The sequence below is a fragment of the Dromiciops gliroides genome, chromosome 6, assembly GCF_019393635.1.
Source record: "Dromiciops gliroides isolate mDroGli1 chromosome 6, mDroGli1.pri, whole genome shotgun sequence".
NCBI classification, from domain to species: Eukaryota; Metazoa; Chordata; class Mammalia; order Microbiotheria; family Microbiotheriidae; genus Dromiciops; species Dromiciops gliroides.
In genome coordinates, this window is record NC_057866.1 from 2,974,598 (window position 1) to 2,997,222 (window position 22,625).

General features: G+C 55.9%; 1 protein-coding gene across 1 annotated transcript in view; it reads left to right on the plus strand.

The window, feature by feature from the left end:
* KCNQ1 (potassium voltage-gated channel subfamily Q member 1) overlaps positions 1–22,625 on the plus strand; it is a 333,009-nt gene that overhangs the window by 200,686 nt on the left and 109,698 nt on the right. Inside the window, 4 exon segments of the mRNA XM_043972032.1 lie at positions 15,392–15,467; positions 19,686–19,780; positions 20,152–20,198; positions 21,056–21,117. Coding sequence (XP_043827967.1) covers positions 15,392–15,467; positions 19,686–19,780; positions 20,152–20,198; positions 21,056–21,117 — 280 coding nt within the window.

Here is a 22,625-nt window from a genome sequence, read left to right on the forward strand (position 1 = left end):
GGATGAACTGATTCATTCACTTCCATGGACTCCCTTTCTTACATGGTTAAATATGGACTCTAATGGAATAGATTGACTTCAGAAGGAAACCAAAAAGACTTGGTTCTGGGTCAGTTCAAATGGGCAACCCCCTGTATCCATTGCTAGGAGCCCTGGATGCTGAGGATGGGCAGCCCAGGCGGGTGTCCTCTGCATTATCGAAGCGAGTCTCTGGGTCCTCAGCCCAGCACGGTGCCTACCCAGGTTCACCTGTGCTCTGCCTGTGGTAAAGGCTCATGGATGGATGGATGGATGGATGGATGGATGGGAATGTGGGAGTAGAGAGAAGACTTTGAGACCCACAGAAGCACAGGCAGCAGAGCTCAAAGGCAGTGCAGAGGCCTCTTTCCTGGGATTCAAGAGGAAGTCAGGGGATGTGAGTTTGAATCCCATCCCATTTCTCCTCTCTGGGAGTTTCCTCATCTGTAAAATGACAGCATTAGGCTAGACAATTCTGGGACCCCAGTGCCTTCATTTTACATAAGGGGGATCTGAGAGCCAGAGGGGCGGTAGAGTCACAGGCCAGGTCCCAATGGGGCAGATCCCAGGCTGAAGTCTGGTCCCTGTGATGTTCCTCCAATCCCTGAACACAAGAAGGGGAGCTAGGGGACTCTGACCACAAAGCAGCAGACTTCCCCAAAGGCCAGACCTGGTTAAGATTCTTGGGCTGTTTCGCATGCTGGCCTCACTTTCCCAGGATCCCTGCCTTGCTGAGCACATCATGCAGGCATGGGCAGAACGGACAGTGAGCATACGTGGCCCATCTCCAGATTGGCCAGCCCTTGACCCATTCTCCAGGGCTGGAGATGAACAGCTTGTCATTCTTGACCCCCCTCCCCCAAGCTTCCACCTTCCCTTGGGGTCTCTTTGCTACAGCCCCCGAGTCGATCCTGTAATTATCTGGGCTTTCACCAAGTCAGGTACCAAGTAGCTTCCCCAGTCTCAATCAGGGGCCAATCGAATTCTTCTTAAACTTGGGGTTTTTTCCTTTGCCTTGTTTTCATTAGGGGTCCCAATAAGTCACTCCAGGACAGCCGTTATTTGTAGTTAATCATCTCCTGGTGTTGCCCAGCCTGAAACTGGATCTGTGCCCCCCCCCCCTGGACACCGGGCTGGCTGCAGGCCAATTTACCAGGTCCATTAACTTAATGAGCTCTGACAAGCTGCAGCAGCAACATTTCTGGTCATCTCCTTGAGACTGCAGGCGGCTCCTCTCCCGGGCTGAACAGGGAGTGGTCACGTCTGTCTCCCCAAGGAGCTGAGGGGCAGAGCAGATGGGTGGACCCTGAGACCCGGCTCTGGTTTTCTCAGGAGGAGCTGGGGTGGGAGCCGCCCATCATGCAGAATGTGGGCCACTGCTCCGATAGGGAGGGCCCAAGGCCTGCTGACTTTGGGGCCGCTAGTAAAACTCCAGAATATATGAGCTGCGAGCTTAGAATGGGAGTTCCCTTGACTATAAATACTGGCTCTCCTGAGGTCGGATTGTTGTTAAAATGATAACTTAATCCTTGCCCTTAATTTGGCTCTCAGTTATTGCCGCCTGCCAACTGGCAGAATCGGCTCGTTTGTCATGGGGAGCAAGGATCGAGTTAAAGGGGAGGGGGCCTCTGCCCGGGCCCACTCTAGCCACCCCTACTCCCACTCTAAATGCAGAAAAGCGCTCACAAAGTGAGGAAAGGGAGGGTCAATCCAGATTAGGGTCACAGGGGCCTGTCTCCAGGTGCAAAGTGGTGAATTCAGCCCAATGGGGCTCACCTAAAGGGGGAGGTAAGACCACTCTTCCAGTGTGGAATGCCCTGGGGGGACACACCGAGCCTGCCTCTTCAGGAGATGTGGGGGATCTTAGAGTTCCTTGAGTCTAAGCTCCCATTTTGTCCACAAGAACGCTGAGAGCAAAAGAGGGAAACTGAGTTCCCCCAGGTCATACCTGTAGTTAGTAACAGTCAGGATATAAATTCAATATCTTCCCACTGAGTCACCCTGACCTCCCTCCTTCTTCAGTCCCACCACCACCACGCTTGCCTGATGTAGGAGGAAGATGGAGGCGAATGCACGCAATATCCCCGCATCTGTCCTTGGCCAGGCCCTGCCCCCGGCTCTGTGGCTACAGGCAGGACTCAGTCAAGCTCCCTGACCCTGCGGGCCCATGTCTTGTGGTGCTCACCCCTCCCTTCTGCCCACCCCCCGCACCCCGCCCTTCCCCTCCCCCTCAGGGGCCCAGTCAGGAGGTCACTTGGAGTCAGAGCCAGTGGACAGAAGGGGAGGCAGGCCCAGGTTCCAGGAAATCCTTCTTTTTGTCCTAAATACAGCCTGACCCAGAGGGGGCAGCTCTAGGCAGCCTGGAGGGGGGGCGTGGGAGCCCAGCTTGGTTTAAGAGGCGGGGCACTGGACTCCACAGGCAGGACCTGGCTTCTAATCCTGCGGTCAGTGCATGACAGTCATCCCTTCCACGTGCTGGATCTGGGAGATCCTCGTGGAATTGTTTGGCCCTCCCTTCCTACCAGAGAAGACTCTGCCTTTGTTCTTTCTTCCTTTCTGGGTTAAGTATTTGCTTGTTGGCTCCTGTCGTTGTTGGCTTCCATAAAATACCCATATGATTTCTTATGCCTACCTGCGAATCGTGGCGGGGAAAGTCACGATGTGGAAGGGATGCCGGCACTTGTTAGCTGTGTGACACAAGCAAAACGGTCACCCTCTCTGGCTCTCCATTTGCTTGTCTACAGCTCGACCTAAAGCTCTGGAGTGTCCCAGCTGGAAATGGAGGATCCTCTCTGTCCTCCTTACCTCCCACTCTGAGCTGGGGAAAGGCTTTCAGTCGGACCCAGTGTCTCAGTGAGCTCCATGCTTCCCTGCCCACACTGGATGCTTCTCTAACCCAGCCCTTTGTTGGTGGCTGTGGAAGGAAGGCGGGCCTTGTCTCCCCAACCAGGCTGGGCGCTCCTGAGGATGGTCACCATCCCAGCTTCCCCTTGTCCTTCTCACTTCGTGTATACCAGCTGTGGGTGTGGGGCAGCCGTGCCTCACATGGGATGTAGGTGACGCACTCTTTGGGACCAACATCAGCGGTTTTCCATGAGATAACCCCTGATTGGCTGACCTCACAAGGCAGGGCAGGATGACTCGCCCTTTCTTCCTCTAGGAAGGCCTCTGGCCCTGCTTCTGCCTCCAGAGAGTGTCACTGGACCAGGATGGACATGGGTGGAGAAGGTCATACCTGTAGTTAGTAACAGTCGGGATGTGTGAGCTCTGTGGGCCGATGCAGGCCAGCAGCTTCTCTGAAAGTTGTTGGGGAGAGAGCCGAAGGGCCCTGCCCGGGCTCCCATGGTCAGTGTGTGTCAGGGCCGGGACTGCTTGTGGGCCTTTCCCACCCATGGGCCCCTTCCTTGTCCTGGCTTACAGCAGGCGGAAGATGAGAGCAAACGCATGCGTCGTCCAGGCATCCGTCCCCCGATGTTTGCAATGGTGGGAGCTAGAGTGCTGAGTGGGGTAGAACTGGGCTCACTCTTCAGGAACCCCTCCAGGCATGACTCCAGGGCATTCCCCAGCCACACCTGGTGCAAAGGTGCAAACACATTCCATCAGGCTGGGCAAGGGCGGGGAGAACAGGGAGCTGCAGTCTTGTGGGGGCCCAAGGAGGCCGAGGGGCAGCAGCATCAAGTGAGCAAAGGAGAACCTGGCTGGCTGGACACCAGGCTGAGCCAACCCCACTGGGCCTGGCACAGGAGTGGGCAGCCCTTAAAAGCTCAATCCTGGAAGGCGCCCCTCTGGCCCACTGACTCAGGGACCTCCTCACTGCCTTCTTTGTCTGTCTCCCCAAAGGGGCTCAGACGTGTGGTGAGAAGGCTTCCTCTTCAAGTGTGGGTGAGCAGAGAAAGCGAGTGAGGCCCTGCCAGCCCTGAGGCCTGGGATTCTGGGCACCCTCACAGCCTGGCTAGGGAGATGAAGAGGGCGCTGAGGTCTTAGAACGAGCCACTCTTTATTCTTTATTTATTGATTGATAGGCAATGGGTGAGGGGAGGCTGGCAAGGGAGGGGGCAGGCAGGCAGGGCAGCTGGGGATGGGGGGGCAAGATAGGCGGGCATGTGGAGGGAGAGTTAGGTGGCAGGGGGCAGGCAGGTACATTGGGGGAGAGTTAGGCAGGCAGGTGGAGAGCAGGCAGAGGGGGGGCAGGGAGAGGCTGGGAGGGGGGAGGAGACGGGGCTCTGCTTTGAGCTATTTGCCTAGACCTTGGAAAGAACCATGTATCTGAAGTTGGGGAGGCTGGTTCACCCCTTAGGTTGCGCTTTGCCTCACTGCCTGTCTGGTCTTGGCCAATCTATAGATTTCCCCCTCCCTAAAATGATAGGCCTGGCCTTGGTGAGCCCTTTGGCCCCTTCCTGCTCTCAGCTGTCTGAGCTGGTGAGTGCACTTGGCTGGCATCCTGCCGCCGAGATGCCCCTAATTCAGCCTGCTCTCACCCCCCCTCCCCAAAGTGAGTCTGCTTTGGCTGGGATTACTTTGGAGGTTAGGGGAAATGCTCTCTTGAGGGAGGCAGGCACGATCCCACCCCAGTGCCCTGAAGCCCTGGGCATTGTAGGCCCTCTCAGGAGTTCTGTCTACTTAAGCCTGGATGCAGAGGGGTCGGGGGAGCTGCCAGGCCCCAGGGAGAGGGTCTCAAAGCCTTAGCCAAACCGCCCGCTGCTCTGCTTGTTGGCCTGGCTCTAGCCCTGCCAGTGGGCTTGGCCATGGGCAGCCCCCTCCAGGTACTGGGGCTCGACCCAGGCTCAGAAGGAGACAGCTTTGAAGTGGGCGAGCCCGAGGGTCTACAGGGCGTAGGGCCATGGGGCCTTACTTTGTGTCAACAGGAAACACAATGAAACCTGGTCTCCTGTTATTGAATAGGTCTTCCGCTCCCAGAAGGTGGCAGCTTCTGCCCCATTGTTGATGGGACAGCAGGACCATGGGGAACACAGACTGGACTTGGTCTATCTCATGGCAGAGCTTTGTTCCCTAGAACCCCGGTTGGCAGGGGATTGTGGGCTCCGAGCCCCACGTCATAGCATTCTGGTCACCTTCATCCACAGCAGACTTCTCAGTTCAGTGGCAAGCTCTAGGTCAAAGCGACAGAGCTGCCCCTTAGAAAACAGAGAAGGAAGGGGATCTCTGCCCAAGCCAGGGTGGTGGGCCCAACTGCCTCTTGGACGCCCTCAACACGACTCACACAATGGGAGAAATGAGGACAACTGAACTAGTCGTTTAGCCAGAGAAGATCCCTATTCCTCCTTCCTTCTCCCAGCCACTGGGTATGGGTGGGAAAGGAAAGACCCCTGTGCCTTTGGAGTTGAAACAGAAAGGCTTTCGTGAGTCCACATATACATTACATATGCATGTGCATGAAGAAAGGCCTCGAGTGTTCCCCATTTCCCATCCTACCTGGGTCCTCAGAGCATAGCATTTGAAGCTAGGAAGTTCCTTCAAAGCCAAATGGTCCAGCCTCATCTACAGAGGAACAAACTGAGGCAGACAGAGGTTAAGTGACTTGTTCAGGGCAACATAGCTAGTGTCTAAGGTTGGATTTGAACCCAGGCCTTCCTGATACCAAGCCTATAGCTCTTCATTATACCATGGCTAGATGGGAACTCGATGGGCTGTAAACAGTTGACTTGTAAGGCTTAATAAACCTGCTCCAGAATGTTCCCAAACAATGTAAGTTTTGATGGCCTGAGAGCCCTATGCTGTCCCAGGTGCTGGATGACTGCTTGGCCCGCATGCCACCTGGCCCCAGGTCTCAGGTATTCCTTCTTAGAAGAGGAATTGAGAATCCCCTCCCCCTCCAGCCATGCCTTTCCTTTCCTGGGTCCCTGTGGGTGGCACCGGGCCTAAAGGGAGTGAGGAGCGAGATGCCTCACTCAACAGACCCCCAGGTGCAATGAGAGGCCCCCCTGTGTGTCTGCAGCACAGAGCTTCCTTCGAGGAGCAACAAGAGAGAAAGGCTTTGCTTTGGGAGAAGGGGCAATGGCAGCTTTTTGTCATGGGGGATGGACACAATGTGACAAGATTCAACCCTTTCCATACACTCATGCATGTGCATGCGTGTGCATGTGCATGCACATGTGCGTGTGTGTGCGTGTGTGTGTGTGCATGCGTGTGTGTGCGTGCACATGTGCATGTGCGTGATTATGTGTGCGGGGTGTCTTGAGCTGCCTTGGATGGAGGCGCCACGGTCATGCACAGTTTCTGTATCACAGTCAGAACATTTTGGCAATGCTTGTAATAGGCGAACTTTTTTTTAAATCATAAAAGTATTTTATTATTTTCCGGTTACATGTAAAGATAATTTTCAACATTTGTTTCCATAAGATTTTTAGTTCCTCCCACCTTCTCTTTCCTCCCCCCTCCCCCAGACAGAAAGCAATCTGATGTAGGTTATATATGTACAATCACATTAAACATATTTCTGTGTCAGTCATGTTGTGAAAGAACAATCAGAACACAAGGGGAAAACCTCAGTAAAGAAAAAAACACCAAAAAGTAGAAACAGTGTGGTTCGAGGTGCATTCAGAAGCCACAGTTCTTTTTTTCTGGATGTGGGGATCATGTTCGATCGTGAGTTCTTTGGCATTGTCCTGGATCAATGCACTGCTGGGAAGAGCCAAGTCTATCCCAGTTGATCATCACACAATGTTGTTGATACCGTGTACAATGTTCTCTTGGTTCTGCTCATCTCACTCATCATCAGTCCACTCAAGTCTTTCCAGGTTTTTCTGAACTCCTCCTGCTCATCATTTCTTATAGCACAGTAGAATTCCATTACATTCATATACCACAACTTGTTCAGCCATTCCCCAACTGATGGGCATTCCCGTGATTTCTAATTCTTTGCCACCACAAAGAGAGCGGCCATAAATATTTTTGTACATGTGGGTCCTTTTCCCTTTTCTATGATCTCTTTGGGATACAGACCGCAACAGGTGAACCTTAAGAGGATTCTGCTTTTCCATTTTATTTAAACAAAACTATTCATTTTGTCATTTTGGAGCATCTCTATCACCTATTTAGGTAACAATTATCTGCCCTAGAAATACTTGTGAAAGGTGTCTCCTTCCTTTGCCAGTTGGTGTTGGTTTTTATGTCTTGTATTCACTTGTAGGTGATTGTGGTATATGGTATGAGATGTTTCTCTAACCCTCTGCCAGACTGCTGCTCAGTTTCCCCAGCAGTTTTGTCAAACCACAGTCTTGGGGCAGCTGGGTGGTGCAGTGGATAAAGCACCGGCTCTGGATTCAAATTCAAGTTCAAATTCGGCCTCAGACACTTGACACTTAATAGCTGTGTGACCCTGGGCAAGTCACTTAACCCTCATTGCCCCACAAAAAACAAAAACCACAGCCTTGACCCCAGTAACAGGTATCCTTACACCCCAGTGAGTCATATCACCAATGCTTGCCTGCCAGCACTCACCACCTTCCTTTTCAGTGTGTACCTTTCCTTACCAGTGCTATTCATAGAAGCACTCAGTCTTCTAAAACCCTTTTCCTCTTTTATAAAAATCAAATGAATACGGGACTGAAAACCGACGGCTTCGAAAAGAATCTGAGTTGTAAATTGTTGGTAGTAAAAGACCAAGGGGCAGCTTGTGCCCGGGGCGCCACAGGGGCTGGTGTTGGGTTTTATGTCTGAGGGGCTGTCAGCCCCACCCCTCCCCATTCTCATCCTCACCGAAGGCTGCACTTCCCTCCCTTGGTGCCCACTGATGCACACACCCATCTCCCCTTCTGTTGCCTGCTCGGCCCTTCCCCAAAACCTTGAATCCTCTGTGGTGGGTGCTTTCCAGGCCCCTTGCTCCTAACCTCTCTGGCGGGCCCAAAAGTTTGCACAGGGTGCAGGAGGGATTCCTCTTCTTTGCTTCTCAATGGCCATGTGCTGGGGTGTGAAGTCAAGTCAAGGAGAGATGACTTGCTTGTTCAGCCTCTGGTGGGGGCCAGAGCTGGGTCAGGAGGGGAGAGCCCGGCCAAAGGCACCTCCCTGCCATACCCACTGTGTCCTACAGACTTAAGAAAGGTTATTTTAATAATATTTTATTTTCCCCAATTACATAGAAAAACCATTTTCAGCATTCGTTGGTTTTCAGCCCATTTTCTTTCCAGAGCTGGGGTCTTTTTTCTTCTCTGTGCCTTGGTGCTGAGGACAGGTGTGACCTGGCCACATGCTCTGGGCCCTGGCTGTCCCCCCCCCCCCCCCGTTCTCAGCAGTGATGAGCTGCTGCCCACGTCCCATGCCCTAGCTTATCCTGGGAGTTCCTTACTCACATTAGGTCTGTCCACTCCTCTCAAGAGGGGTCACTGACTGGCCTTAGGAGCCAGCAGAAAAGCATTGCCAGGGCCCAGGGCCCAGCAAGGAGCTGGGCATCTCAGCACCCACTTAAACTTGCCTCCTGGCACCTTCGCCCCAACCCCCACCCGCCCCAAGTCCTGACTTCTAGAGGAGCCGGAGCCCATAGCCACTGCTGCCCCTCAAATGACACCCGGGTCAGGAGCAGGGTGCAAGTGGGTCTTTGGCTGGCATGGCCACTGGCAACTCTTGGAGGCCTGGGCTTGCAGGGTGAGGGAGCTGGAGCTGGGGCTCCCCTGGATGGCTTGTGTGCCTTGGGGTGCCAGGGAGTGTCTCTACTCTGGGCATGTGCTGCTGAGAAGGCAGGAACCCCAGCTCCTTTGAAGCTTGGCCGACTGGAAGGGAGTGAGGATGCGAGTGGGCAGAGCATCACACAAGGGCCCTCCAGGCTATTTGGAAGGTAACAGGTTTGCAGGTGGTGACTTCACCGCCTGGAAAGTGGTGTCACCTGCTGGAGATGCACCTCCCACCTGCAGGGAAGTGGGTCATGAATTAAAGGTGCCCCAGAACCATCTGTAGGTAGCAGCTCCAGGCGTGCCCTTGGGGAGGGGCCTCAGCCCAAGGGCAGCCCCTCTGAAGGAAGTCACTAGCCCCTAGGGATCCAGGTTCAGGATACCCCATCCAGGTGCCTCCGCTCTTTGATGTGGGAGTTGGCGTGTTTGCCCGGGTTTGCTCCTGAAGCCATGGGCCCAGGAGAGATGCAGCACAGCCTTTGGGGGGTCCTGGTCTGTCTGCTTCCCTCCCACAGTGGCCTCTGGGAAGGGGTGTGGCTACCTGAGAGAGCCCTGGAGGGGATGGGGTCGGTTGGCTGCTCTGGGAGATTCCTAACCCCAGACCCTCCCCACTCAATCACTCTCATTTTATTTGACACCCCATCCCTGCCGGCCGACAACGCTGTGAGCTCAGTTTGTAAGATCGAGCTTCCCTTTTACAGAGAAAGAAACAGCCTCAGAAAGATGAAGTGACTGTTCAATGTCTCATAGCCAGGGAGACTTGGCACTGGGGTGTCACAGTCCAGGTTCCCTGACTCGCTGGTGGCGTTCTGTCCACCCTCCCCCAGGCTGCCTAGAAGGAACTGGCCGTCATGATCAGCCACGAGTGTGGATTGTTTTCCTGAAAAGCCCGGGGGGTCATGTCTTATCCCCCCTCCCTGTGGTGTCCAGTATGGAACTGAGCCCCACCACATGGTCACAATAGGCAATGGATGGATGGATGGAAAGACCAACAAACAAACTGCCTGGATAGATACATGGATGGATGAATACAGATGTCGCTAGATACATAGATGATAGATCAGCAGACAGACAAACATCCTCCACCATAAAAGATAAGTAAGTATTCCTCTGGGCAGCATTTGGACCCAGTGACCAATCAGGTTTCTCCCAACTCTCACATGCTGTGAGTCTGTGATGAATCATTCCTGTGGGGAAGATTAGAGCATCCTTAGTCTGTGGAGGGGGTGATGGGCAGCAGCACCCTGCAGTCCCGCTTGAGGCTGGGGCTGCCAGGGAAGACAACCCCAGGGATTGGCTGCAGCCTGTAGCCCAGGGGGAGCCAGGAGCCTGAGAAGTCTGGGTCCCTCTCACTAATGGGGTGACCCTTCCGGGGCCTCAGTTTCCTCCTCTGGTCAGTGGGTGGAGATCCCATCAGCCTGGCCTTGCCCATAAATTGCGTCATTGTGAGAATCTGCTGTGATAATGCATGGGCTGAGGAGAGGCGGTAAGAACGCAGGGGAGGAGGTGAGCCAGACGTGAGTCAGGCTCTACCGCTTTCCTCCAGGGCTGACGTAAGTGTTCCTTGCCTCCTCGGTCACCTGCTTTCTCCCCTGCTGCAGTGCTAGGCCCAGAACCCGGGCAGTGAGGTCATGTGGGCGGTGCCCCTCTAAGCCTCCCCTCGGCCAATGTGTGGAAGCCGGGCATGTCCCGCCGCCTGGAGCCTGGCCCGCTCTCCACCCCTCCCTCCATTCCAGGATGCTCCTGGAACACTCCGGGTGTGTGCCTGCCTCCCCGAGGCCTCTCCTGTCCTCTCCTCACCCGTCTAAAGCCTTTGGGTTGGGGGTCTCTCTTTGCCCTCTCTGTAGCCTTGCCGTCAATCACCTTCCCCTGAGTTCTCTCTCCTTGGGGGAGGGGCCGAGACGGCCCCAAGGCTTGGCTTTGGCAGCTGGGTAGGCACTGGGCCTGGACCAGCAAGGCCAGCTCTCTGGGGATGGGAGAATTGTGGGCGTAGAGGCCTCCAGGATGTGCTCCTTCCCCCAGGCCCCCCAGGCCCCCCAGGCCCCACCGAGAGGGAGAGTCTACTTCTCTCCAGAGAGCTGATGCATGGTCCCATCCCTGGCACAGAATAGAGAGGCCTACTATGTGCTGGTACCATGCCCTCATGGAAAGAGCCAGGGCCTCGGGGAGGAAGGGCCTGGGAATGGTCCTACTGAACCCCTCCTCCCCTCCTCTTCACCCTCCTCCCCCTCCTCTTTCCCCCTCCCCTTCCCCCTCCTCCCCCTCCTCTTTCCCCCTCCTCTTCCCCCTCCTCCCCCTCCCCTTCCCCCTTCCCCCTCCTCCCCCTCCTCTTTCCCCCCTCCCCTTCCCCTTCTCCCCCTCTCCTTCCCCCTCCTCCCCCTCCTCTTCTCCCTCCTCCCCCTCCTCTTTCCCCCTCCCCTTCCCCCTCCTCCCCCTCCTCTTTCCCCCTCCTCTTCCCCCTCCTCCCCCTCCCCTTCCCCCTTCCCCCTCCTCCCCCTCCTCTTTCCCCCTCCCCTTCCCCCTTCTCCCCCTCTCCTTCCCCCTCCTCCCCCTCCTCTTCACCCTCCTCCCCCTCCTCTTTCCCCCTCCCCTTCCCCCTCCTCCCCCTCCTCTTTCCCCCTCCTCTTCCCCCTCCTCCCCCTCCCCTTCCCCCTTCCCCCTCCTCCCCCTCCTCTTTCCCCCTCCCCTTCCCCCTTCTCCCCCTCTCCTTCCCCCTCCTCCCCCTCCCCTTCCCCCTTCTCCCCCTCTCCTTCCCCCTCCTCCCCTCCTCTTCCCCTTCCCCCTCCTCCCCTCCTCTTTCCCCCTCCTCTTCCCCCTCCTCCCTCTCCCCTTCCCCCCCTCCTCTTTCCCCCTCCCCTTCCTCCTCCTCCCCCTCCTCTTACCCCCCTCTCCTTCCCCCTCCTCCCCCTCCTCTTTCCCCCTCCTCTTCCCCCTCCTCCCCCTCCTCTTTCCCCCTCTCCTTCCCCCTCCTCCCCCTCCTCTTTCCCCCTCCCCTTCCCCCTCCTCCCCCTCCTCTTCCCCCTTCTCCCCCTCCTCTTTCCCCCTCCCCTTTCCCCTTCTCCCCCTCCTCCTCCCCCTCCTCCCCTCCTCTTCCCCCTCCTCCCAGGGCACTGAGCAAACACCTACAGCCAGCCCACGGAGGCCAAAGTGAGAGGGGCACGAGGCTGTTAGGCTGGCCCTAGCCCAGACTGCCCTTCTGATATGGCTCCCACTGGAGGACTCTTGTTCCGGAGGATGCTGCCTGAAGGGTTAAGGCGGGTAGGGAGATCCATGCATTTTCACTCCCCTAAACTAGCTCAGGGTGTCTGATTACTAGAGGTGATTTATGGAGAAGGCAGTGGGGGGGGGGGCGGGCATCCTGGGGACAAAGCCGGGAGCCAGGGCAGGTGTTCTGAGCCAGGGCCCTGGCTCCTTTGCCCGGTCCCCAAATCCCGTTAGGGGCCGGCTCCTCACTCATGCGCAGCCCAGGTGGCCTCCTCCTCCCACCCCAAAGCCAGGTTGCTCCGTCAGAGAGCGCCGCCTTCAGCTGTCCTGTCTCTCCTCCAGACCCATCTCCCTGCCTTGGACTTGTACACCCCAAAACCTTCTCCCACTTTGGAGAGCACACTGTCTCCTTCCCAGGTATTGGCTTCCTAATGCCTTCTCTTGCCAGCAGCTCATCTATAACTTCTGGCGTTAGAAAATGTTCTCATCTTTAAAATGGGCACACATGAGGGGGCAGCTAGATGGCGCAGTGGATAAAGCATTGATTGGCCCTGGATTCAGGAGGAGCTGAGTTCAAATGCGGCCTCAGACACTTGACATTTACTAGCTGTGTGACCCTGGGCAAGTCACTTAATCCTCATTACCCCGTCCCCCCCCCCAAAAAAAAAAAACAGAAAGAAGTGGAACAAGTTCTGGGCTTAGAGTTGGGAAAACCTGGGTTCAAATGTTACCTCTGACCCTGACAAGCTATGTGACCAGGAGTAAATGACTTCATCTCTGAGGATCAGTTTCCTCATCTGTGAAATGGGGACAAGAACACCGGCAAGGCTTAGGAGGGTCACTTGACATCATGTAGCCAAGGCACTTGGCAAAGCTTTGAGTTTCCCTTAGGGTATGGGTTAGGGTTGAGTTCAGCTCTCTGCCCCAGGGGGATGAAGACTGGAGGCAGCAGCCTGCTCCACTCCTTGCCTTTCCAGAGAACCCTCCCCTCTGATTCCTTAGGAAGGTGAAGTCGGGTGGATGCCCTCCCAAGATGGGCTTCTGTCCCTGGGTACCTGCCCCCTTCCTCATGTGACCAGCCACCCCCAGTTGGTTCTCTGGCACGACCTGCTGCCTTCTCGGCACCTGGCTCTGCAAGTCCCCAGGGGGCCGGTTCTGTCTGGGCAGGTGGGGATGATCAGAGGAAGGTGGGAGCCGGCCGGGAGAGAGAGGGGGAGGAGACCTGGCTCAGGTTGAGGTCTAGGTGTGCCTGTGCTGCTCCTCCAGCCCCATGCCTGACTTGGAGTTAGCACCCCCATAAACAAGGAAAATCAGGTGGCCTGTCAGGAGATGGGGAACATCTGTTCCATGCCAGGCTAACACATACTTAAGCTTGGATTTGGGGCTCACTTACCCAGCCGGTGTATAAATAATGCAGCCCAGCACGGAGTCTTGGCCGCCATGCAGGTGTTTATCAGACTGGCTAAGTTCCTATATCCGGACTCCCTGCTGGGAGGGCTGCTCAGGGGCCTGAGGGGCTGGCGGGGGGGGGGGGTGGCACTCTGCTCTCCTCGGTGCTTTTCAAGAGGAAGGTGGAAGGACCCGCTGGTCCCTTAGCAATGGGGTCCTGCAGCCTGGCTTCCCAGGGATGGCTTTGCCTGGCTGGGGGCTCACCCTGGGATGAGGAGCTGGCTGCCGGTAGGAGGTCATCCGCAACTGACCCCAGCCCCTGGCTCCAGGTGTTGTCTTGGCTCCCTGTGGGCTCCAGAATCAGATATCAAGTCCTTTATTTGGGCCCTCCTCGCCTCGCCAATCTTCTTCCCCCGCTAGGGTCCAGCCTCCTGCCTCCAGCTCCCACCTCCATGCCTGTGTCCTAACTGTTCTCCCATGTGCTCCTCCCTCCCCTGACTTCTAGAATCCCTGGAACCCCCCCCTTTACCCCCCCCAGCTGCTTGGGCCATGGCCTCTGACCTCCCACCAACCCTACAGTCACCTTGTGTGTTCTGATGCAGACGTCCTGCCTCCTCTGTCTTCCTGGAGTGTCAGCCCCTTGAGGGCAGGGTTCAAGGGATGGCGTTTCATCAGTGCTGGTCAATCCTGACTGTTTAAAGGCGGCTGAAGGTGGGAGGGCAATGACCTCGTCAGCAGGGAGCCAAAGGGAAGGGAACAGTAGAAGTTCTCACCGGGAGCGGCAAAGGGGCATCCTTGTGGAAGAAGCCCTTCCTCAGGACGGCGGGAATGGCCCATGTCCTCTGGGCCAACCCTGACACCCCTTCCTGACCCCTCAGAGAGCTCCCTTCCAGCTGTCCCGGCCGGCTCGGTCCCCACCCCCCCCCCCGCCCCTCACATGGCTCTCCGGTCTCCCTCCGTGAAACACAGCGTGCAGTGACATCGATAGCAGCGAGTTCTATTGGTGATGGGTGCAGGAATGGGAGTCACTCACCTGAACTCGGAGCCCAGCTCTTTCACCCCCATGACCAAATAGTCTGTCAGTGAACACCACCTGTGTTCCAGGTCCTGTGCTAGGCATTGCAGATGCACACAAGAAACTGTCCCTGCCCTCAAGGAGTTTACACTCTACTGCGGGAAGGAGGAGGGGAGGGAGGGAGGGAGAGAGAGAGAGAGAGAGAGAGAGAGAGAGAGAGAGAGAGAGAGAGAGAGAGAGAGAGAGAGAGAGAGAGAGAGGAGACAGAGGGAGAAAGAGCAGGGGGTAGAGAGAAAGACGGGAAGAGAGGGAGGCAGGAAGGGGAGGGGGCAGCTGGGTGGGTAATGGATAGAGAGCCAGACCTGGAGTCAGGAAGACCTGAGTTCAAATCCAGCCTTAGATACTTAGTAGTTGTGTGATCCTGAACAAGTTACTTAACCCCGTCTGCCTCAGTCTCTTCATCTGCCAAGAGGGGCCAGACTAGATGTTGGATAAAGTCCCTTTCAGGAGTAAATCTCTTTGCGTCTCCCTCTGGACCGGACCAGGGCTCTTTGTTTACTCCTGGCTGTGATTTCGACCCACTTCCCTGCCAGTGCCTCAGTTTTCCAGTCTGCAGCGTGGGTCAGCCACCAATACCTTTGCTCCCATTTCCTACCTGAGTCACATGCCCAAGGAGACAAGTGGGAGCCGGTGGTTTGTTACTGAGATGTTTTGGGATCTGGAAGGGCAAGATCAGGTGCTGAGGGTCTCACACCCCGGAGCTGGCCTCAGCCTCCCCTCACACTCCTAGCTCTGCCTTGCCTGTCCCTTTTACATGCTCCAGGGAATGGCCCATGTGCTCTGGGTCAGGCTTGCTCCAGGGGTGGGGAGGAATCTAGGCTTGGGGAGTTCCTGGAGCCGGCTGGATGTGCCCCTAGGATTAGGCGGCCAGCCTGGGCCAAGAGCGTGTGAGAGCTGGGAGCCAGAGGTCTCCTCCAGCGCACCCAAGCTCACACACAGGTACACAGTGTGGGGCCAAGGAGGACCTGCCGGCCGCCTCCCACCTGGCTTGTCCCTTCCTACTCTGCCCTCTCCAGGCCCCTTTATAGGAGGGAGGCAGCTTCTCTCCCAGCCTCACGGCGCTCTCTCTTCCCCTCCCTAGGCTGCGGGAACATCACCGGGCCACTATCAAGGTTCTCCGGCGCATGCAGTATTTTGTGGCCAAGAAGAAATTCCAGGTAAGTGAGGCCTGTGGGATGGGGTGGGCGGGCCCCTCTCCTGGGCTCCTCCCTCTCCCCTCCCCTTCCCACCACCTCTGCCCCTCCCTGCAGCTTGCTCCCCTCACCTGAGGGTTCCCTCTGCTTCTGCCAAGGGAGCCCCGGGTTCCTTCCTTGGGCCACTAGGGACCTCCCTTCGGGGGGGGGGAGGGGCAGACAACAGACTACCGGCCGGCTCCACCACGGCCATCCGCTGGGAGGAGTCCAGTCACCTCAGTTACAAGGTTATTTCCTGCTAATGGACTTGACCCTTTGCCCCACCTATCAGTGCCTGCTCCCCCAAGGCCAACCTTCTCATGTATCTTCATTAATTCCGGGCCGTGGGGCCTGTCTTCTGGAGCGGGGCAGCTGCAAGCCACGGTTCAGAAAGCCTGCTCCCAGCGTGGGCCTGCCCCCTCTGGCCTCCTGCACATCAGGACGGAAGCAAGGACTTTGCCCACAATGACCCCGCCCGGAGAAGGTCTGCCCCACCCATTTTATAGATGAGGAGAAGTGACTCTTGTGCCCACACAGCTAGAGAGCGGCTCCAAGGCCAGGCGGGCTGCCCACCTCCGGCACCACCTCCCCCTCCCTGTGAGGATGGTGCCCGTCCTGGAAGGACAGAGAAACGGCTGGGGCTGCGACCTTGAACTTGGCTTGTGCCTTTGGTGTCTGCTGGAGGGGCTGCCCTTATCTCAGGAAACATCTGAGAGGACCTGGAAGGAAACAGAGACTCCCCCCCCCCACCCACACCCACCCCGTCTGTGCCTCTGCAGCAGAAGTAGCCCCCCTCCCCAACCTGGCCAGGCAAGCTCCCAGGGACTCCCCGGGGAGTGGCCAGGCTGTCCGGGGCCTTGTCTGGGGCTGCCTCAGCCCTCTGCCTTCTCTGACTGGCAACAATCCGCCAAGACTTCCGGGGGGTGCCCCAGGGATGCTCCACTCTGTGCTGGCTCCCCCCCCTCCCTTCCTCTTTTTCTCCCTCACTCCCTCCTCCCCCTCTCTTTCTTTCTCTCTCTCTCTCCCTCCCCTCCTCTTCCTCTGATCATCCCTCTTCTTCTGTCTCTCTGTCTCTGTGTCTCTGTCTCCCCCCCCCCCCACCCCACCCCCAGCTAGATGCTTGTCATCTTTTTCTTCCACCTCACAGTGCATTGTCAGGGAGAGATCCAAACCTGCTCCTGGCTCCTCAGTGGGCCAGTCTAACCTCAGTTATCCCATCTGTAAAGGGGGACTAACACTCTTTGCCCTGCCCCCTGCCCTAGAGGGCAGGCTTTGATGCCCTTCTTATGGCTGAGGGGGTTTTAAAAGACACCAGATAGGGGGCAGCTAGGTGGTGCAGTGGATAGAGCACCCGCCCTGGAGTCAGGAGTACCTGGGTTCAAATCCGGCCTCAGACACTTAACACTTACTAGCTGTGTGACCCTGGGCAAGTCACAACCCCAATTGCCTCACTAAAAAAAAAAAAAAAAAAAAGACACCAGATAAAAGCCAGTTGTGACTCTTCTGGAAAAGGCCCCAGGTTGGGGTGGCTGCTCAGACAAGACCCCGTGGCCTGGTGGCCCGCTCCTGCCACAAGATGGGCCCAGAGCTGATTGGTGTCTGTGACTTGGGGGGTTGTGGGCACTTGCTGCACATCTCACTGGAGGCTCAGGGCGTCCCTGCGGCAATTGTTTTGGTTTTACATGGTAGGAAGCTGAGGCCCAGCGAAGGGAAGTGACCAGGCCAGGGTCACACAGTTAGAAAGTGTTAGAGGCGGGATGTGGACCCAGGATTTCCTGGCTCCTTGTGCAGAGCCACCACCTCTTTCCATTGGCTGAGTCCCTGGGGGCTGCTCTGGTCTGGGGCACAGGAAGAGAAGGGGCGCTCCCGAGGGCCAGGCAGTGGGTTATTTTCACAGCCTGGAAGTCCAGAGTGGGGCCCAAGTCTGGCTTTGGAGGGGCCAGTGAGCACATGGCTTCTGTCCCCAGGAAGGAGCCCCAGCTGAGCAGGGTCAGGCAGGCCAACAACCCCGTGTCTCTGAAGACCTTTGGAATTCACAGGCAAAGGAGGCTGGGAAACCCAGCCCCAGTAACCCCAGACCCACTGGGTGCCTTCCCAAGCCCTTCTTGTTCTAAGGCCAGGCCGGGTTTTGGGGGGGAGAGCAGAGGTCTGGGCCAGTGGGAGGCAAGGGGACCTTGGAATACCAGCGAGGTCTGTGACTTCCAGCCTGGCTCTGTCCCGGTGATGGGCCCCTTCCTGCCCTCTGTGAGCCCCCGCCCAGCCTGGTGGCAGCATCTCAGAGAAGTCGAGCCTGGAGAGCAAGGCTGGGCAGGGCATGGGGGCTGGGGGTGGGGTGGGGCGAGAAAGGGTGTGTGAGAGTGCGTGTGTGCGCGTGTGTGCCATGCACATGCACACACATGCACACACACATGCACTCTGTGGCTATGACTGCTCCAGGGCAGCCCCCCTCCCTCATCATGCAGGCCTGCTCTGCCCTGCCCCCCACCCCAAATGATCCCAAGTGGCCTCTGCCTTGTACAACATCCTCTAGGAGCAGAACCCAGAGAAGGGAGGTCCTAGGCACAGGAGCCCAGGGTCCCCAGGATGGGAGGGCCCTCCAAGGCATCCCTGGCAAGGGGCCCCTCCCTTCTCTCCATCTTCTCCAGTCTCTCTCAGTGTGAAGAGGGGGAAGCAGGACAAGAGACACTCTGTGCTTCGCCCAGTCACTTCATCAGGATTTAAATTCAGGTCTTCCTGACTCAACATCAGTCTCTTCCCTCCCCTTCAAGGCTCCCCGCAGTTATGGCTCAGGCTGAATTCTGCAGCGATGTAGGTGAATGCTGGGGTCCCTTGCAGCTCTAAAGCCTGGGGGCCCCAGCCCCCCAAGAGTCCTCAACAAATGTGCCTTTTTGCAGGCAGGAGACCCTGTAGAGACAGAAAGCTGTGGCCTAAGTAGACCCTTGGGGCCAGCCCCACAGGAGGAGTATTTGGAAGGCCCAGACGCCAGCCATGCGGCCTTCTCAGCACCTCAGTTTCCCTATCTCTAAAATGGGGTGGTGCCAGGCTGCCTTCCTCCTAAGGGGAGCCACATGGAAATGGAAGACAATTCTGAGGAGCAGGAGGGGGATGCCAAAGCCCTCTGAAAAAGACCAGCGCCTCCACAAGTTGGGGCACAGAGCACCCCAGCTCTGGGGAGTCGGAGGGGTTGGGTTCAAATCCAGCCCAGGTTGCCTCCCATTCCCAGCTAGCATTTCAGGCTTGCCAAACACAGGACCCCTGAGAGTTTACTGGATCCTCATAATGATCCACTGAGGCTGGGGGTACAGAGGTTATACCCATTCTCCTGATGAGGAAGTGAGGCTGAGAAGTATAGTAATTTACCCAACGAGGCTTGGAAGTCAATCCCTCTTCACCCTCCCAGTAGCTGCCCCCTACATGACCTTGGACAAGTCCCGCCCTCTCAGGGCTCTTCTCCCCTCCCACACACATGAAGGGCAATGGACACTGTGGGCCAGAAGGTCCCTCCCAGCCCCAAAGTAGGGAACCTATGCACTCAATGAAGTAAAAGACAGAATCTCTAGACAGGATGACAAGTGGTGACTGACTCGGAGCATGGTCAGGAGCCCTGGGCTCTAGTCCAGGCTCATCCCTCACAAGTTGTGTGACCTTGGGTAGGTCCCTTTCCTTCTCTGGGGCTCAGTTCCCTTCTCATAAGAGAAGAGGGTGGGATTTATTGGTCTCCAAAGTCCTTTCCAATGCTGATTCCATAGGACGTGCCCCGTGTGATCAGCCAGAGGACTGACTGACCAACATATTCTGCCACACACACTCCCGCAGGTGTGCACACACCCCAGCCACACACACACACACACTCTCGCAGGTGTATACACACCTATCCACACACACACACATTCTCACAGGTGTGCACACTCTCAGCCATATACAAGTGTGCACATGCACACACACCCTAGCCACACACACAGGTGTGCACACCCCCAGCCATACTCTCCCATAGGTGTGCACACCCCCCAGCCACACATACTCCCACAGGTGTGCACACACCCAGCCACATACTTGCACAAGTCCATGCACACACACACACACACACCAACATATCCACATGCCTACATATGCATGCATACCCAATGGGCTGTTTTTTTCACAAAGACAATGGGGGATCCGGCTCGATAATCTCATTCATTCTTGCTTCCTGTTGTCTCACAGCAAGCCAGGAAGCCTTATGACGTCCGTGATGTCATCGAGCAATACTCCCAGGGTCATCTGAACCTGATGGTGCGCATCAAGGAACTCCAGAGAAGGTACCCAGCCAAGCAGCACTAGTGCCCAGAACAGCGGCACCTTGCACTGTGCCTGGCCACTCTTCGCAGGAGCCTGGGAAGACGACTCCCTTGCCCGGCCACCTGTAGGCAGTGTGGGTGGCTCAGGCTACCCCTTCTACCCAGTCTGGATAGTCCTCCCCATACCCTACTCCTGCCACTCCCTAACAGCCCCACCCACAACCGACTGGGACAGGCTGAACGGGCAAGGGTATTCAGATGCTTTCTTTCAGGGAATGCTGGGAGCATCTTGGAAGTTCTGAGCGTTCCACGTCTGTGCCCCACCCTGGGCTCAGCTCTGAACCTTGGAGTGACCCTGCCCACCCTAACAGGCCCTGTCTCTTCCTTGACAGGCTGGACCAGTCCATTGGGAAGCCTTCTCTTTTCATCTCAGTCTCAGGTAAAGTTCTTTCCTTCCACTCACCCTCAGCAGACTGGAGACCTGAGGTCCTGCTAAGCCATAGGTGTGACCATGGCCTTGGGGGGTGTTCTGTCTGGGGGAACAGGCTCCCAAATGCTGCCACCCTCCTCCTTGCTGTATTGATGACAAACTCCATTAAACTGGGGCAGAACTGAAAAGTGAGGCCTATAAAGGAGGAGCCCTATTTAAGCAAAACCATACTCAAGATTTAAATAAATGATAAATTAGAGGGGACTCATTTTAAGTGGTTTTTTGTTTCTTATGGGACAATGAGGGTTAAGTGACTTGCCCAGGGTCACACAGCTATTAAGTGTCAAGTGTCTGAGGTTGAATCTGAACTCAGGTCCTCCTGAATCCAGGGCTGGTGCTTTATCCATTGTTCTGCCTAGCTGCCCCCCATGGGGACTCATGTTACAAAACAAAAGTTCCATTATGGAGTTCCTTTAAATCAGAGGTTCTTAATCTGTGGTCCGTGAATTCAATTTGGTTGTTTTAAAAAATTTTTAATATGTTGAATAATGGAGAAAGCACGAATTACTTTAAAGTGGTAACATTGCGTATGCAAGGGGGGTTATAAGAGAAGCAAGAAGTCATTGACTTTAATGGCTAGTGTCCCAGAGCTATGGCTCTTGGGGAATCTTAGGGACCATCCAGATTGACCCCATTGTTCTACAGATTGGGAAACTGAGGTCCATAGAGGGCAAAGTCTCCTGAAGGCTGTAGGAAAGACAGCCTAGACCCCCTTATGATCCCCAGGGGCACCAGTTCAGTGCCTAACTGTGCTTGGGTCTGCATCCACTGTTCACCCAGATCACCATGTATGTTTCTTTCCTCAGAGAAGAATAAAGACCGAGGGAATAACACGATCGGAGCACGACTGAACAGGGTTGAAGACAAGGTAGGAGCGGTGTTTCCTCTTGTCTCAGTGGGTCCCGTCGCCTGTGTGCCCCCGTGTGCAGGCTCTCCAAGGTAGCAGCGGCCACTCCTCCACCTGAGCCTCACAGGGGAGCTGAGGGTCCCCATCTTCTAGTTGCTGTCGCTGTTTTCCCCAGCACAGAGAGCACAAACTCCCCAGAGAGTCTTAGGATCCCCCCGGGCGTCTTTCTTTTTTCTTTTTTCTTTTTTTGAGGGGCAATGGGGGTTAAGTGACTTGCCCAGGGTCACACAGCTGGTAAGTGTCAAGTGTCTGAAGCCGGATTTGAACTCAGGTACTCCTGAATCCAGGGCCTGTGCTTTATCCACTGCGCCACCTAGCTGCCCCCCAGGCATCTTTCTTCATGGTATAAATGGTGGGTCCCGGTCTGCTTGCTTTTCCCTCTCCATATAGCCCCAAGCCTTCCTTTTGAGCCTCCCCAGGGTGTCTCACCCCTTCTTCTAGGCCAAGGGGAGCCTGGACAGGAGCTCGCCTGCTTTTTATTCTTTATGATCAATGGAGCCTTCCTCTGCAAGTCTCAAGCAGCCAGGCTCACAGTACCACTATCCCTGCGTCACGGCGAGGTGGTACAAGGTGGTTGTGGCAGTGGGCATCTCTGCAGCATGCCAGCACGGGCTGATGCCGTGTCTGAATTTCCCAGAGCCAGTTACAAAGGAAGATTGATCAGATCCAGACTATGCTCTATCCTGCCTGGCCTGGTTGTCATCTGCAGTGGGACAGTTTGTGTGTAAAAGGCAGGGCAGGTGTGTGTCTCTGAATGTGTGGGTTGACCTGTGACTCACAGCCCTGAAGGCAGAGGGCTGCAGGGATCCACATTCTGGGGGACTAGCCAGATGACTCTGCGCACTCGGATACTTTCCTTAGATCTAGAATTAGAGAAAGCTCTGGAATCTTGTATTGTCTGACTTCATACTCTTAGGGGAGACATTTCCCTACCCAAGGTGACTTGGGTCCTCCTTACCTAATTATGGGGTATGGGATTGAGAAATGAGGAATGAGACCTTAATCAGAGAAACTTGCTACAAAGATATTTCCCTCTGGGGTAGCTAGGTGGCACAGTGGATAGAGCACCAGCCCTGGAGTCAGGAGTACCTGGGTTCAAATCCGGCCTCAGACACTTAACACTTACTAGCTGTGTGACCCTGGGCAAGTCACTTAACCCCAATTGCCTCACTAAAAACAAACAAACAAACACCACAAAGGTATTTCCCTCCATGTTTCTGATTCTTTTCTAATTTCAAAAGCATTGGCTTTATTTGTTTTTATTTATTGGGGGGGGGGTGCGGTGGGCAATGAGGGTTAAGTGACTTGCCCAGGGCCACACAGCTAGTAAGTGTCAAGTGTCTGAGGCTATATTTGAACTCAGGTCCTCCTGGATCCAGGGCCGGTGCTTTATCCACTGCACCACCTAGCTGCCCCTAGCATTGGTATTATTTGTGCAAAAGGTTTAAAATTTTATGCAATCAGATTTT